The sequence below is a fragment of the Verticillium alfalfae genome, genomic scaffold (assembly GCF_000150825.1).
Source record: "Verticillium alfalfae VaMs.102 supercont1.10 genomic scaffold, whole genome shotgun sequence".
In the NCBI taxonomy this organism is placed as follows: Eukaryota; Fungi; Ascomycota; class Sordariomycetes; order Glomerellales; family Plectosphaerellaceae; genus Verticillium; species Verticillium alfalfae.
The window spans coordinates 812,476-828,850 of NW_003315029.1; the positions used below are offsets into that span (position 1 = coordinate 812,476).

At 53.2% G+C, this 16,375-nt stretch overlaps 5 protein-coding genes and 2 non-coding genes across 7 annotated transcripts in view; 3 read left to right on the forward strand and 4 right to left on the reverse strand.

The window, feature by feature from the left end:
* Positions 1–113: 113 nt before the first annotated feature.
* Positions 114–3,939, forward strand: VDBG_07702 (conserved hypothetical protein; the record flags this gene model as incomplete). Its single annotated transcript, XM_003002197.1, has 4 exons — positions 114–1,338; positions 1,412–1,512; positions 1,634–3,377; positions 3,506–3,939. 4 exons carry the CDS (start codon positions 114–116, stop codon positions 3,937–3,939), a joined length of 3,504 nt encoding a protein of 1,167 aa, XP_003002243.1.
* Positions 3,940–6,263: 2,324 nt separating this feature from the next.
* Positions 6,264–7,262, reverse strand: VDBG_07703 (predicted protein; the record flags this gene model as incomplete). Its single annotated transcript, XM_003002198.1, has 5 exons — positions 6,264–6,322; positions 6,448–6,793; positions 6,860–6,897; positions 6,961–7,138; positions 7,194–7,262. 5 exons carry the CDS (start codon positions 7,260–7,262, stop codon positions 6,264–6,266), a joined length of 690 nt encoding a protein of 229 aa, XP_003002244.1.
* A 1,286-nt stretch (positions 7,263–8,548) lies between these two features.
* On the reverse strand, positions 8,549–9,418 carry VDBG_07704 (predicted protein; the record flags this gene model as incomplete). Its single annotated transcript, XM_003002199.1, has 4 exons — positions 8,549–8,565; positions 8,754–8,774; positions 9,007–9,190; positions 9,338–9,418. The coding sequence occupies 4 exons, from the start codon at positions 9,416–9,418 to the stop codon at positions 8,549–8,551; spliced, it is 303 nt and encodes a 100-aa protein (XP_003002245.1).
* Positions 9,419–11,780: 2,362 nt separating this feature from the next.
* On the forward strand, positions 11,781–12,302 carry VDBG_07705 (predicted protein; the record flags this gene model as incomplete). The annotated part of the gene is made up of 2 exons (XM_003002200.1): positions 11,781–12,060; positions 12,127–12,302. 2 exons carry the CDS (start codon positions 11,781–11,783, stop codon positions 12,300–12,302), a joined length of 456 nt encoding a protein of 151 aa, XP_003002246.1.
* Positions 12,303–14,916: 2,614 nt separating this feature from the next.
* On the reverse strand, positions 14,917–14,988 carry VDBG_15167. Its single transcript has one exon. It is a non-coding gene; the product is annotated as a tRNA-Thr (tRNA).
* Positions 14,989–15,420: 432 nt separating this feature from the next.
* Positions 15,421–15,506, reverse strand: VDBG_15168. Its single transcript has one exon. It is a non-coding gene; the product is annotated as a tRNA-Asn (tRNA).
* A 360-nt stretch (positions 15,507–15,866) lies between these two features.
* VDBG_07706 (NAD-binding Rossmann fold oxidoreductase family protein) overlaps positions 15,867–16,375 on the forward strand; it is a gene marked incomplete at both ends in the record, with an annotated part of 1,420 nt that continues 911 nt past the window's right edge. The window contains 2 exons of the mRNA XM_003002201.1: positions 15,867–15,912; positions 15,985–16,353. Coding sequence (XP_003002247.1) covers positions 15,867–15,912; positions 15,985–16,353 — 415 coding nt within the window. The remainder of the gene's footprint in view (positions 15,913–15,984; positions 16,354–16,375) is intronic.

Here is a 16,375-nt window from a genome sequence, read left to right on the forward strand (position 1 = left end):
CGCCGCGTGTGTTGGAGATGAGGAGAAAGGGAGAGCCTGATCATGTACAGGTCTTGACAGCAGAGGGGGCAACATGGCGGTTCTCCCTTCGAGTTGACATGCTGCTGATGCCTATGGGCGAGAAGGTTGATAATGCATCATCAGATGGCTTCGATGCAGCGGCTAGGATCCGCGGCGAGATCAACTACGGAACCAAGATGGGGTGGCGGCTACTAGCGCGTATCGATCAGCTCAAAGTATCACATCTCGTGAGCTTCTGGGACCGGGACTCACGGGACGGAGCTATGTCATTGCTGAAGGACTTGCGTATCGACTATATCGAGCTACGGTACCTGTACCTGGCTGTGAGCAACGCGAAGACCAATACAGCGGAAAGGGCAGGCGGAAAGAGTTTCAGGTTCTTAGGCGCCCTTTCGTTTGGAGATCTCCAACTCCGACTCAACTTCAACCATGACGGAACACAGTGGCAGTTTGGTGCCAACCTAGGGCTTAAGGATGACGCTTCCGGCAGCGCGACCGTTAAGACACTACTGGACACAATCATGGGTGTTGATGCCCCGAAACTACCAGACGTCATTGCTGACGTTATGCTTGCAAAGCCAGGTAACGAGAATGAGATTCTTGGTTTCAAGTGCGCGCAGGTGAACGTCGCCGGGAGCGGATCTGGTGGTTCTGGTGGTCGAAAGCTCATTGTGTTCACGGCATCTGTACACATTTCGAGCATCAGCCTGACCTTTGTGCAGTGGCGAGACACGTCATGGCAATCGACGACACCCTCGAAGCGCATCATCAAAGTGTCGATCGGTGACATGGGCGACATCGATGCGCCGCTGGTGGGGAAGCTGAAGCAGCCCTTCGACCAGCTCGTTTATATGTGGGTGAGCGACAAGGCCACAGCTGTGGTCGACAAAGCCGCGAAGCCTGGTGTCACCAAGGGTGACCTTGACGCGTTGCTGCCCGGGCTTGAACACGACCAGGACAAACTCTTCTTTAAATCCAACAAGGAGCCAAGCGCTATCAAGTCGAACGAGATTGTCATTGAGCCTGGATCGCACTTTATGGTTGTCGCAACTAATAGCAAGGGCCTACAGGCGGCGGTGCTGGATTATCGTTTCAACCGGCCCAAAGACTCCGAGAAGAAGGACAGACCGAGCGGCTGGGATGATTGCGACGAGTGGCTGATTGAGGACGGTGAACAGAATGACGAGGACGTATCAAAGGCTGCCTTCAAGGTGTCGGCTGGCCCGCTCGTGTTCGAGAACATTGGACTGAAGTACATCCAGGAGGAGAACCGTCTGGGTGTGGTTCTCGACGCAAGCCTCCTAATGGGGCCCATTGGTATATCGTTGATGGGTTTCTGTCTGAGTTTGAAGCTAGGCGAGGCTAAGTCTTCCGATGCTGAACATTACAGTAGCAGTCGCATTGCCCTCCCAGAATCCCATCCCTCAGCCCTACCTTGCTCGACTCCTATCATCCGCGCAGCTCACAATACTGTTCAGCACATCGATGGCTGTCAGCTGCCCCAACAGGTGACCGTCTGCGGTCTTCCTGTATCCAGCCCCAAGGTTGATCTGGCAGGTCTAGCCATCTCCTTTGACCGACCTCCTCTGACAATCGCCGGAGTTTGCAAAAGACGGAAATGAAGGATGGAGTCTACTATGCCGGCGGTCTTATCATTGGCTTTGAGCCCTGGATGATTCAAGCCGTCGGTGTATATGGAGAGGTAGCAAAGCCCTCACTTCCGTCGCCGCAATCGCAGCGATCGGGGTTTATGATGGAGGCCGCGGAAGATGACAAGAAGGATACCTTCACTATGGTCTTCATCATCTTCAAGCTCAATGGGCCCTTGTTCACAATCGGCTTCGCGGACATCGCCGGCCTTACTGGCGGCGCCGGGGTCAACAGTAATGTTCGCCTGCCGAATGCAGCCACTGTCCTTGACTTCCCGTTCGTTAAGCCACGCGGAACTGATACTTCGGGCGGGCCTCTCAAGGCTCTTAAAGGCCTCCTCAAACCAGACTCGGGAGAGCCATGGTTCACTGCTCGGGAGGGTTCTTTCTGGGTAGCGGCGGGTCTTCGAGCCACTGCCTTCCAAATGCTAGCGGTCGATGCTGTTGTCGTTGTCCAGCTCAATCCGGACGTCCAGCTTGGCATCTACGCTGTTGCCGTATGCGATGTCCCCACACCGGCGTCACCTATCAAGTTTGCCCATGTTGAGCTCGGCATTGCCTGTACACTTGATATCGCTGCCGGAGTGTTCAAGGTTGAGGCCCAACTCTCGCCGCAATCTTTCGTCCTTCACGAAAGTTGTCATTTGACCGGCGGCCTCGCCCTCTTCTCCTGGTTCGGCGACAGTCCCTATGCCGGTGACTGGGTCATGACTATTGGTGGCTTTCACCAAGCGTTCGATAAACCTCTCCAGTATCCTCGACCCCCTCGCCTCGGCATTGCTTGGTCTCTCGGGGAAAATCTGCGCATCACTGGCGAAGCCTACTTCGCCATCACGCCCCGCGTTTGTATGGGTGGTGGCCGCCTACACGCCCAGTTGACACTCGGCGCGTTGTCCGCCTGGTTTGACGCCTTCCTTGACTTCCTTATCAATTACCGGCCCTTCTATTTCGCTGCCGTCGGCGGTGTATCTATTGGAGTTCGTTTCTCTTTGGACCTCTGGCTCGTCACTATACGCATATCATGTGAGATTGGGGCGACACTCACTGTTGCGGGGCCACCTATGGCTGGTACTGTCCACGTCGACTTCTGGGTCTTCGGCTTTGACGTCGATTTCGGTGACAGTGCTGGCATGGCGAGACCTGATCGGCTATCACTCGGTGATTTCAAGGCTTTGGCTCTCAAATCTGCGTCCTCCGGGGTCTCGGTGCCTCTGGCTAGCGGATGGTTGGACGTCGCCAGTGGACAGAATGACGACGACGACGAAGACGACTTTGACAAGCAAGAAGCGCCGCCAAAAGCATTCCTATTCAACTGCGTGGGAGGTCTCGTTCCCGAAGGCAGCGATGCTAAGGGCCTAGAGGCCAACGTCTGGTATGAGGATAAGCCAGCGAAGATGTGGCTGGTCCGCGGAGGCGAGCTTTCCTTCTCAATCACCACGTCTTTTGCCGCCAGTGACGGTGTGCTTTTCGATGATCGCAAGGGTGCAATCACGCCAAAAAAGTCGGTTGAGATTGCAGATGCGCAGAAGAAAGTTTACGCTCTCCCCATGTGTCTTCAGCAGACAATTGTATCGACGATCGTGGTCAGAATTGCACGGGTCGCAAGTAGGTCGAAGGTGGTGAGAACCTTAGGCAATGAGAGAAGTGATATGGAGTGGGGGATACACCCCATTCTCAAGACTGTGCCACAGTCGATATGGGGATATTGTAAGTGCCCTCCTGCCTGTTCTCTTGTCGACCTAGTTTCGTGTCATGGATCGAGTTCTATGAACTGTCATACAACGGGACATGACTTTCAATGGTGCAGTTGTGGTTTCAGAGATTGACCAGTACAGATGATCCCGAAAAAGACCCCGTGCTCAAAGGCAACCACGTTTCTGGCCTCCTCGATGGCAAGCCTGCCGATTCACCGCCTCTTGTCATGGGCCTGACAATCGAGCCTCCGAAACCTTACATCTCGCGTGACGCCATACCAAAGTACAACCTTGTTGAGGACCTCAAGCTCACGGTCGACAGCAAAGGATTCCCCTTCAAAAGACAGGAGACCGCAAGTCCCATGTGGGCGCCACGACATCAAGATGGCAGCTGGAAGAATTTTAAGGAGAAATGGCAAAGTCAGCCAGACCAACGTCCGGAGGAGGCCGTACACTTGTGGGCAGAGAGGCTGAAGTTCAAAGGCCTGACGGGGTCGAGGCCGAAAGCACTGCTGAAGAGGTTTGATGATATAGTGCCCGCGTTGCCTTTGATTGCGGTTGGGGCTGGAAGTTGAAGGTCTTGCCAGACGAGTTTCTAGTGTGGCAAAATCACTGAAGGATTCATTAGGAATGTGTTAGCAGGCTTTGTTTCTGGCTGGCTGCTGCTGGATGGTAGACACACTTCATACCGATCCTCAGCATGATACGCGATTTGCCGACCACCATTATATTATGTATACTACTAAAACTAAAACACCATCTAAGTAAAGTCAATGTTTCAAAATAGTGGTCCGACTGCTACCTACCATTCATTGTCACATTTCCTTAGTATCTCACTTGGACATGCCGATCACCAACCCTTTCGAGTACTTCTGAACAAATCCGTCCACAGGAGATCCATCAAATTGAGTACCTTACATGCACTGATGACTTCAATAGGCGACATGGTAATACCGTTCCGACGATATTTCGGAACCCAGAGTATAGCATAACAATTGCGACAGTACTCAACACGACAACGGCTATGGAAATTGCAATGTAAACATATCTTGCCGCAAATACAGCTGCCGTCTCCGAGTACATTGCCACTCAGGGCTGCCCGACTTTTGCGTTTGTCAGATAGCAGCAGCGAGCAAAGACTGGACCATAAGCTGACGGGCCGTCTCCAGTACGTAAGGTGCAGGATCTTCGAATTTAACATTGCAAGACTAAAGCGACGTGGCGAGCTCGTACGCGAGCAGAACATCAACGTAACGGTTCCAGACGCCTTTGTTTAGGAATTATGGGTCGGCTTGGATGCTGTATGTTGCTGTAAATCGATTGTTCAGCACCATGGCGATGTCGCCATCCGTGGACCCCGCGGTAGTCCCCGTATCGTCGAATCCTTGCCAAGCCTCTACTCTAATTCATGGCAATCAAAAGAGTAACCCGCCTCCTTCAGAAGGCCGACTTATGTTCCGTTTCTCAGCAACCCGTGATCCGTTTTAATCGCAGTACGACCTAACTACCCTCGCATGACGACGCTGAATTATGAAGACAAAGCACTCAAGAGGACAGTCCTATCCGTTTCGTAGCTGAGAATTCTGTTGGCAGCTGAAAGCAGGCTTGTAAACTGCTCTGAGTGACGGCGCGAGTCGTAAGCACGGTCCCGACGCCAAGAGCGCGCTGGCTGAGAGACGAGTTCATAGTGGCAACGACGACTGCGGAGCAGGCTACGGCCGCTTCACTCCAGCCGCGGAAGACGATACTGAGAAACGCCGTGGCCGTCCCTTCGGAGGTAATCTATCTTCAGTGTAGATCGTCGACCGTCGTCTTTCGATGGCTAGGGCCTAGCAGAAGATCGCGGCTCCCTCAGAGAATGTGTTAGTTGGAAGGAGATTGACGAGAAGAAGTACGACAGCGAGGATAATAGGAGACATTACCTTCCATGATGCCACTCTGCTGCCATCGAACGAGAGTAACAATGACAACCATGGCAGCCACCAGAGCTAAATTAGCTAGAAGGGAGAGGGCTGGCAACACCGGGAACTGAGCCCAAAACCCTGGCCTAGGTGGGGCTACAACATCGTGCGGGATGCCGTCTCCGCATGAGGTGACTGGCTCGTCGAGGAGCCCGCAATACTGCGTAGATCCGCGGCAGTCGGCTGGTTTTGCGTTGTCGCTCTGATCAGCGGCAAGCTTTGCTGCGGCGTGTCTTCCATTTTGCACGTTGCGCTAAGGCTTGCGAGCACTCGCAAGAAGGTCACAATTGGCGGCCGGCCGTAAAGCACTTATAGGAAAACGATTGAGCACATCCGTGGGTCATGGTGGCAATTGCACGCCTTCTCCAAGTGACAGACATGTGATCAAACGACCAGGCTGAGTTTAAGGGCCGTACCGTGACCATTGGTCCGCTTCACCAGGAATGGCTCCGGCGATGGATGCATAATGTATGGCAAGAGCAGATCACCGATATACTTGGTAGGCAGTTTACATCAGCAGATTCTCAATGCAATACTGCGGAACAAGTTTCAAGGCTACCACCTTTTGCCCAACCATTCATCCTGGAACGGCACCCGAGATTTAGCCGTGTCCTAGACAGGTTGGGTGATTTATCAAGAATACTGATCTGTGTGGGCATAACCAGGTCCTACGTGACGGAACGTCACCTTGCATTCACATCATAATCAAACCACCGCCACGAAAATGTATCGAAACGATGTAGATAGTGACCCTGGATCAAGGGAGTTTTGAGCATCATTACGCTTACGAATATCAGATAACAGGATAACAGAAATTGGGTTGTAGCAGGTTGTCTAGGCGGCTGGTCGAATCCACCGCCTGTATTAATGTGATTAGTGAGGGCGAGCTAACGCCTCTATATAATCAAAGAATCGTACAACATTATTAAGTCTTACACTTAAGCCGTGTTACCCTGGGAGTGGCACGGAGCAGAAGCGAAAAGAGCCACTTTCCTTCCTACAAGAAACATTAAAGCTCTTGCCCTAACAGACATCCGAATCGACGAGCGCTTAGATGAGCTGGGCGGCAACGAGGACGGCGCCGGCGGCAACGAGGAGGCCGGAGGCGGGAGTTGATAACACCAGCATCAACCTCAACAGTGGTGGGGACAGCGCTAGTACCGTTGCCGGAGGCAGTGGGGACGGAAGCAACAGTGGTGGTGTGCTCGTCGTCATCGGCGGAGGGAGCGGCGGAGTGAGCGGCGGACTCGGCAGCAGACTCGGAGGGAGCAGCGTAGCTGGGGGCAGCAGCATCGGTGGTGACGGCGGCGGCAGTGGTGGAAGGGGCGGCGGGGGCCTCGGACTCTACGGGAGCCTCAGACTCAACAGGGGCCTCGGACTGGGGGGCGGCAGCGGTGGTGGTGACGGCGGCAGCAGTGGTAGTGACGGCAGCGGCGGTGGTGGTGGTCACAGCAGCGGCGGTGGTGGTCTTTGTTCAGGTCAGCTCCATGTTCTGGCCATACAGACCGTGTTTGGAAAAGTGGGTGGAACTTACGGGCTCGCGGGGAGGAACAGTGATGGGGGCGCCGAGCTCTGCGGGATACTTTAGCATGTGTTGATCAAGGGGCTATTCAAGTTTGGGTTTGAACCACTCACCTGAGCAAAGGTTCACGCCAAAAGCGACAGCAGAGTCGGCCTCGGCCGCGCAGTCATCGTAGACGCAGTCAAGGAAGTGGCCCTGAAGGGAGGTGCTCTTGCAGAAGCAGAGGTACATGTTGGCCTCAGTGCAGTCGAGAGGAGGGAACTCGGTGACGACATTCTGGAAGCAGGTGATCTGATGGGTTGATTAGTGGGCTGTTTATCACTATCGTGGCGGGCCTGAGACGTACAGCGCAGAAGGACTGGGCGGCGGCAATGGTGGCCAGGGAGAGGACGGTGGCGGCAGCGGCGGTCTTCATTGTGTCTGTTGTGGGGGTTGAACTCGAGCTTGAAGCTTGTTGATGTGATGAATTTAGCGGGCTGGAGGGCTAAGAACGAGCGAGTGGACAGAGTAATCAGTGAACGAGAGTGCTGATGATCGGGATGAAGATGGAGGCTGAGAAGCAGGGCGGAGGGCCCGTTTGAGTCTATATACTGGCAGAAAAGCCCTCGCTTCGGCCCACGCAACGCAAGGCACGAGCAGGCATCAAGGCCGCGGGCTGCGACCTGCAACCTGCAACCTGCATCCGTGGCATCGCCTTGGCCGGCCCATCGTTCGGCTACAGATCCCAGGGAGGGTGAAGAACCTGCTCGATTGGCCGTAAGTTGGGCCCGCCGGTTGGTGCGTGGCTGCTTTGGTGGCGGCCGCGATAATTTACGCAATGGAGTAGAGTGGCTCTAGGTATTCGGCCTGGCCCACACGAAGCGAGCCTCGGGCTGGGCTGGCAAGGCCGGGCATAGTCGCTTTAGAGTTATCAGATCATCAGATAATCATTGGGGCACTGACCCCTGAAACCCTGGTCGAGGAATGATGATATCCACCAACAAGTGGCCAGGGACCCCTTCGAGACCAGCCCCCCTACACCTCATCCACCGCTCCTCAGCCCACGGGGTCAGGCCTATCTGGTTCTGGGCTTGCCGACGAGCCGCTGTTCCCGGTATCGGAGGGGCCATGTCTAGCCGCGATGGGCTTATCTTGCCCGGCGCGAAGCCATTTCAAGCAACGTTCCTGGCCTTGGCAGACCGCTCTGTTGGCGGATACGGTCGTACCTCTGCTATTGCCTCGCTCACATGCGCCGTCACGGCTCAGCTTGCCTGTCAGAGGGCCTGATCCTTGTTGTCGCTTCAGTTTTTCGTCTCTGTTTTAGTCTCTATTTTCGTTCACTCACACACGCTTTCACTGCCTCGCCCGTGTATTCCGCATGCGTTCCGTGCTGTCCGCTTTGACAAACAAGCTTCTTTTCTGGTATCCTCGGTTTTGAGACCGTGCATATGGGGGCTTGAAGCCATCGCCGGGACTCGGGGCGGAAATACGAGCCGACAGACTTTTCCTTGGCTTCTTACCAGACCCCTCTGGGCACTACACCATCAACTTCGCCGCAGCTGAGCCGTTCACCCTGGGCATATTCCCTGTTTTTACACCATCAACTCAGATGGCATGCAGTCTGACGGCGGCAGCAATCTTCCGCTCCATTGGGGCGTTCGTCACATCGACATGGGGGGCCTGGGCGTCGATTGCTATGCCGTCAGACAAAGACTTGTGCTGTCAGGTTCTGATTAGATCTGATTGATAAAAATTGTGATTGAAGCTAGCGAGACGAGGCATAGAGCTAGCGAGCTCGTAGCCGCGAACCCCTGGCCGACCAGCATTTGCACCGTGTCAACATGACCGAGTCATCGTCACAACATCACGTACGTCCGTCCTGCCCCTTGCGGTCACATCCCCCTCCCCCACCCACGTCCCCACTCACATCGCCAATTCGTCCTACGCCCTATACAGAAGCGCGACATGACCCTGTCACGGTGCCGCCTAGAAGCACTGCGCCGGAAGCCACGAGATTGGTGCACCCGCCTCTGCAATCTCTTGTTAGCCAGGCACGCGCTTCATTCTCCCCGTCTTGGCCGGAAGCGCCCGAATCGCTCTCTTCAAGGCACTTTTGGGCTCCCTTGCTTCGTGTTGCCAGAGCTTTTGCAGACCTCCGTTCCATGGGGGAAATGACTTACGTGTGCAAATGTCCAGACCATACTGGACGGCGCTGACGGCCGTCGTGGTAGAAGGGCACTCCTTGCAAGCGCAGTCACGGTAGGCGAGGGCGAGGAACGTGCTCTTGCAGAAGCAGAGGAACATGTTGGCCTCAGTGCAGGTCTGCGCCTGAGGAAGCTGCATGGTCTTCTCAAAGCAAGACAGCTATTTAGGTGATAGAAGATGCATTAGCCTGGCATATCTTCTTTTGTCTCCGACGAGAGCCGATGTTGTGATCATGAGGAGGCGGGAAGGGCGGACGGGAGGGGACGGCAGTCATCTGGGCCAGCTTGACTGGGCTGGTGTACTTACAGCACACAGGGGGAACTGAGCCGAGACGGTGGAGACCAGAGTGGTGGCGGCAACGGCCAGGATGGTAGCGGAGAACTTCATCGTGTTGGTTGAATGGTCACGTATTCTCACGTATAGGAAGGACTATCGAATCGTGTTGGTGATGAGGGTGCTGATATGTGGCTTGGATGGGCACGCTTTAGTTTCAAACGAGATTAAACACCCTTCTTATACATTTTCCAAGAGGCATCTTCGGGAGATCATCATGCACCTCGGCCTCCGAACTTGTCGTCCCACGATGCTCGTCAGAGCCTTTGCCTCATGGCCCTCAAATGCCTCAAACCTTGGGGCAAGACTTTGCGTCAACTCGAGCCCGAACTCTGCAAGCCACAGACTGCAAGAGGAAGGATCTTCTGATCATGAGAACTCGCCTGGATGCTTGGCGCCACTCAGGATTAACCTGGGGGCGGCCCGCACGGCAAGTGGTGAGAAGAGTCAACGGCCGCTGGCGGGGCCCTGATCACAACATCCAATGAAATGAGCCTCAACCATCTAATCAGATGGAATCATGGCTGAAATCAGCCTGTCCGTCCGGAAGTGGACAGCTTCCTGCACCGCATAGCTGACAAGCCCCCTCCTGAGTGATCCATCGTGCCTTGGCGCCCACAAAGCTACTTGACAAGTTCATGCTAGGCTCGGAGCAGTGCAGTGAAGCGAGGAAGGTGAGATCTGCGTCAATAGTCCTCGAACTTGAGCGCCTCAGTCCCATTCTTTGGCGGATAAATCGGATCAAGGACACGGTGAAGATGGTGTTGCCACCACGAAATAGTGAAAGTGGCGTATCAGGCGTCGAGTCAGACAGTGTAAGATATTGGACATGCCATGAAGCCATATCTCATGATCAAGGTTTGGCGGACACAGGTACAATACGGTGTTCCGGTCTTGCGAGACCTTTCTCGCAGATCTGTGAACAACCTCTTATCGAACGGTTCAACACGACTCAGTCACTTCCCAAGTGTCGAGATCTTTGTATCAAGAAACGAAACCAGAGGACATAAGCTTGAATATGCCTGGGTGCCACGAAATCGTGAATTCCATATGGTAGCAGACCTTTTCAACGGGCCGGTGTGTGTCATGTTCTGCTTTTTAGTGGGCCATCTTGGGGTGCCCTTTGGTTTCACGCATTCTCGGCGCTCCGGGCTTATCTCATTCTCAAGACATAACAGCTTCTCAACGACTGTAGCTGCGTAGCAGCTTTCTCAATCTGAATTACTTGTGGTTTCTGACTGCCATTTTGGTCCTCTCGTGGCGAGGATACTTCTTTTCATCGGGGGCCTACTCATCTCCTGACCGTACTGTTTTGATGACATCACGACTGAGATCAACGTACAGCACAGCGTCAGCCTCAGGACTTTGTTATAGTGACACATGCACACGAGCCATAAAACCGTGACCAGAAAGACGTCATACTGACCACCGAGTACGTTGCCACCTATCTAAGACTGTAGATCAACTTCTTGCGGTCCTCTCACATCGCTATTAACCCGATAGCTGCAAGTGGCGATGTAGAAAGTGTCTTTACGGACTCTTTCTGTCCTTGGATCTACTAAACGCAGCCTCAACCCTCTACTGTGCCGGCTCGGTGCCAGATTTTGGTTGAGAATCCCTCCAGCTCTCATGCTCGTAAAAGGCTTTTGGTTTCAAGCATGCTTGTTGCGATATGTTGACATAGTCGAGGTCACGCTCAATTTGATTCATGAATCGTGGGCGAGGTTTCAAGTTCTGTCTCCTCGCCTGCTCGCTCGAACCACCTACTGAGACACATTGGTGACGAAGTCCCACACCATGACGATATGCTGAGCAACAACACATCATAGTATGTCTTGGACCGCATCATCCCCTTCTCACATCACATGTCTGAGTTCTCTGTATTGTTAAATGACTTCTTTCAATTCTGGCAATTCTGAGCATGGTCACCAACCCCCAGTCACTTGGGCCTTGCTAATTGTTGGGTGCTGTGACATGTCGAACGGAAGTACAAGAAGGATCCAGCGATGTGCCACCGTCGATCAGTTTTCGTTACAAAGAGAAATTGAGCGGTGAGCTTAACACGTCACCTTCGTGAATCCATAGAAATCCTACTCAGCAAATTTCTTGTTCGCTCATACTATATTTCGGGTGAATTCTGCAACGCCGATCTCAAGATACGACAGGGGTCACACCATAATAGACGTTACACTCGAAGCGGTGCAATATGCTTCTACGGCCAATTTCATCCTTTTCAGCTTCATGGGAACTACGAGGAGTTGAAGTGCGTCTAGCTTGGATGTCCATCAGAACATAAATGGCGGCGATTTCTGACTTCTTCTGGACAACCAAGAAAGTCTCTATACCAATCATCACTGCCATTCACTCTTACAATTACAACACTGTGCTTATTATTCTGACAAGCTGAATCCGCAAGATGAAGACTTCTAACTTCCTCGCTCTTGCCGCGCTTCTCATTTTAACCACCCCGGCGCAGGCCAACATTGGCCAGGGGGCAAAATTGGCATTCGATCTCTTCGGAGAAGGAATCGGCTCCCTCTTCGTTCACATATTCGGCGGAAAGCGTGATATCAGCCCCATTGAGGGGCACATCATCAGTCGCGACCCTCCCCCCGGTGTTCCGGCATTCGAATATGAGCGCTGTCGCAATGACATTTCGGGAGTGTCCGTCACGGCTACCTCCCCCGGCCCTGGTTGTAAGTAAAGTCTACTAGTTTCTGAGACAAAATAGATGACACTGATTGGAATCTAATCCTTTCCAGCGGTTCAATTTGTCGGGGTTCCAGCCAGCTGCATGAACCTGGCTACAGTCCTTATTGGAGACCCCGTCAATGGCCCCTATCCTTTGCCCTGCGGCTCTGACTGCCTGGTGTACAACAACCTGTCGCAGCAGCAATTTGACGATCTTGTCGCTGCTCTGAGGGCGAATGCCTCGTGATTTCGAGATGGGATAGATTGATAGGCGGGAGTTCATGGCTCAGTGAGCTCCCTTGTCGGCCCATGGACGACTACCGCAAGCTTGAGTAGGAGTGCGTCTTCACATCATGTTGGTTCCGCAAGATAGATGAATTCAGCCAGCTGCTATGCAGTAGCCCATATTCATTGGTGTCTTAGTTTTGCAACCTCATCCTGACTTTCGCGCTGTTCAACGCTGAAAGTTTGGTCGGCGAATCTGTAAGCGACATGTTCCTGATCTTCATACACCAAGACCTCATCCGGTGTCTTGAAGCCATGGACAGAAAGCTATAGCTGAAAAGAAGCCACGTCGTGGTTAATGTAAATATACCGTCCTCCTGCCTCAATTGATACTCTTCGATTCGAGATACGGGCAGTAGGCCGTCAGATGCACAAGAGCATACATACTAGAAAAACAATCTCTCTCTGGTGCATGCTCTTCTGACTGTTGAGACACCGATGAAAGTGAAATCTTGACCGAGAAGGACTGCCTGAAGATAGCCGAAGAGGTTTGTGCCCTAGATGCGGCAATGCTGAACATACAAATAGTGCGTAAAAAAAGACTGGCAAAAATCAAGAAATCGTGTCCTTACCCTGAGATACTAGCTTGCACGACAGTAATGAGTGGCCATTGATAAAGCGGCATACCACATGATCAAATGCGCCGCTGCCCGAGAATTGTAGAGGGAGAACATTGAATAACAAGGACGAGAAAGTGCAGAGCGATTCATTCAGACAAGGTTGGGAGAAATGAACACTGCACTCTTCCTTGTAGGCCGTCAGCTGTGCCGTCTATTTCTCACCGAATGACTCCAGCTCTGTGTGCGCCACATCCTCAAGCAACTCAATACCGGTGCCCTCGTCATGTAGTGCGGCCCAATATACGGCATCTGTGTCGAAATAATTTCTGGCAGTATAATCGAACTAGAAGTAACCAGACCCCCACGAGTCACGCATCTGGGTAGACAGCCGTGGTCCAGTAAGTGACTGCTCCTCTAGAACACGTACGTCTTCTACGATCTCTCACACCCGCAAAAGTTGTTCTATTCATGGATCATCAAGGCTCCGGAATCCTTCCATGCCGCAGCGATCAATACACAAATCTGCGCCAGCTAGCAGAAGCTGCCAAGATGGATCGTATGAGAATGTGCTAGTATGTCGTTTGTGAACTCAAAATCGAACACCGCTGTGATTTGAAGAGTCGATGGATCTATAAGCAGGTTAGAAAGCCGTAGATCGTCGCAGAAAATGGTTGACGGTCCAGCATCGTTGTTGCGGCACTTCCTGTTTAGCTGGGCGAAACGATGCCGGGCAATAAATTGAGCCTGGGCGGTTTCCGAGTTATTTACTATGTTGCGCGGCGTCCGAGGTGGATCAGATGCTCGTGAGTATGTGATTTCAAGTAGCCGCCGGCGTCAGTAGATTCTGAGGTTGGAAAGAAGTCATCTGGGTAACTCGAGACGGCTGTCAACTCGTTCATACTGTAAGTGAGTGGTCTTTCGGCAACGGATCACGTGTCACCGTCTTTCGAGATGGCTCCGATTTGGGTGAAGAAAAGCTGAGAAAGTTGAAGAAGGTAGTCTGGGGCTTGGCTGAAGATCATGTCCAACATTGAGTTATCCACATTTGGATCCGAAACCATGTCCTCTTCATCACTCTCCGACAGCTTCTGTAGGATTTTCGACAAAAGTGCCCTCTCGACGTAATGCATGATAATGTAATGGACGGATCAAGCTGTTGTCTGCTCTCGGCTGAAACCCCAATAATGGTTACAAGGGAATAGGAATGGTCATATGTTGGCGGAGATACTCCATGGCCTGGACCTCGTTCGCGACCTTCTCGTCTTTAAGGGTAGTAGCTATGTGTCCTGACGAATAATGGCGTCTGGGCCCTCATCACTGAACTTGAACTTGAAACAGAAGCTGAAGTTAAAGGAGCCCTGGAGGAAATTAACCCACTCCGTGGCTCTACCTCCTCCCTGGCGAGCAGAAACATTTGTTGCTAGCTCATCTTTTGCATCGAACAGTCTACTTTACCAGGCCCTGCATTCATCGTCACTATCGGTCCCCTCCATCTCGTCGAAGGCCGTTCGTAGTGAAGATGTCTGCATGGTGTTAGATAGATAGTTGCGGAAATAGAATGAACGGCCTGAAAGAAGGGGAGAAGGGAGCTGGGTGGAAAGGAGATTTTCCAAAGAGCACGTGATCTGGATAGAGGGGAGAATGCGTGGTGCAGATTTATGTACTGCTGAGTCTAGTGGTATTCTAACATCCTGGCCGAAGGTATTCAGTCCGATATCATGGCCAAACTGTGGTGCATTGGACACATACGACCATACCTACTGGAAAGCTCGGGATCCCGTCCGCTCTCCCATTGATAAACCAGTAAGGGCCGGATCAGTAGTCGGGTGGGTGACCACCGGCGAATACCTGGTGTTGTATGTTTTGATGTTTTATACATTTTTGCGGACCGCATGGATTTCACGATGGCGATGAGCGGAGACGTGGCCCAAGCGGGCCCACCACCCCTTACGGTACAATGTTACATGCAAAACTTTTAATCCACCACATCTGGCAAAAGTAATTCATTCGTTATTATGCCTCGTACTGGAATCGAACCAGTGATCTCATCATTACTAGTGATGCGCTTTACCACTAAGCCAACGAGGCCTTTGTTGATTGATGGCGGGATTCATTTCCTGCGACGGAAGATAGCATCCCGCAGTGCGAAATGAGCAGCGAAGATGGGACAAGCCATTTTACGACCGATCCCTACCTGGTTACTCCATCATCCACATGGATAGCCGTCTTGCCGAGCGCCAAAAACTGACCAAACATGTTCTTTGGGACTAAGGAAGCTGCGGGTATGGACATCAGCTCGCTACCGAGCAAGAAAGCAAAGCAGAGATAGAGCTTGTAATAGATTGCTAGGATGGCTAAGCACCAGGACATTACACCAAGATGTGTCTTAAGCACAGCTTTTGCTAACTCTAAAAGGTTGGGCTGACTTTGATATGAATAGTTGTAGGATGGTCATCGGTCGCTTGCTTCGCCTAGCAGGCAAAAGAACAAGGGGTAGGTAGGTATCGGCAAAATATAAATCTCCCCGAGACAGGTTCGAACTGTCGATCTCCCGATGGATCTGCTGAATAACAGTCGGACGCCTTAACCAACTGGGCCACCAGGGATTAATGAAAACCAGCCCCCGGCACCTCCATCATGAGGCCGCAATTCCCTCAATGCTCACGTATCGCTTCCACGATTCACCCACTACTGATTGTCAACGGCCTGCGATTGAGGTTGGCCGAGGGCGGCTAAAACGTTGCGCTACGATACAGGTGCGGCGATGATGCGCTAAATGATGGCTGGAGGTAGGGGACCACCACTGAGGGCCTGGTGCTGGCTCGGATGCGGGCCAACATGACGTCTAGTCAATCGGGAGGGTAACGTGTTCTCCAGCACGCTAAACACTGAAGTCGGTTCTGTGAACGAGGCCTCACCGCGAGCTTCAACTCCAAGTCGCTGAACGGAACGCGAAACAAAGCATCATGATTGGAATCGCCCTTCTCGGCGCGGGCCTCTTCGCCCAGGAGCGTGAGCCATCCCTCATCACCGTCAACACATGACACGCGAACAGGAACCCCCCCCTGCTGACCCCAGCTCCAGAACACCTTCCCGCCATCCAATCCAGCAAAACTTTTGAGCTCCGAGCCGTCTACTCGCGCTCCCTCAAGTCGGCCTCGGCCCTGGCCGCAAACACGTCATCCCCCGACGCGGTGACGACCTACGCAGACGACCACCCGACGCCGTCCCGCTCGCTCGCTGACATCCTGGCGCGCACCGACGTGAGCGCTGTCATCATCTGTCTGCCCATCCCGGCGCAGCCTGGCGCCATCCGTCTCGCCCTCGCCGCAGGAAAGCACGTTCTCTCGGAGAAGCCGATCGCGCCCTCCGTCGCCGACGCCCGCGCCCTCGTGTCCTGGCACCAGTCGCTCGCGCGCGCGCCCGTCTGGCCCGTCGCCGAGACTACGCTTCGTCGACCCCTGACATTTGGCGC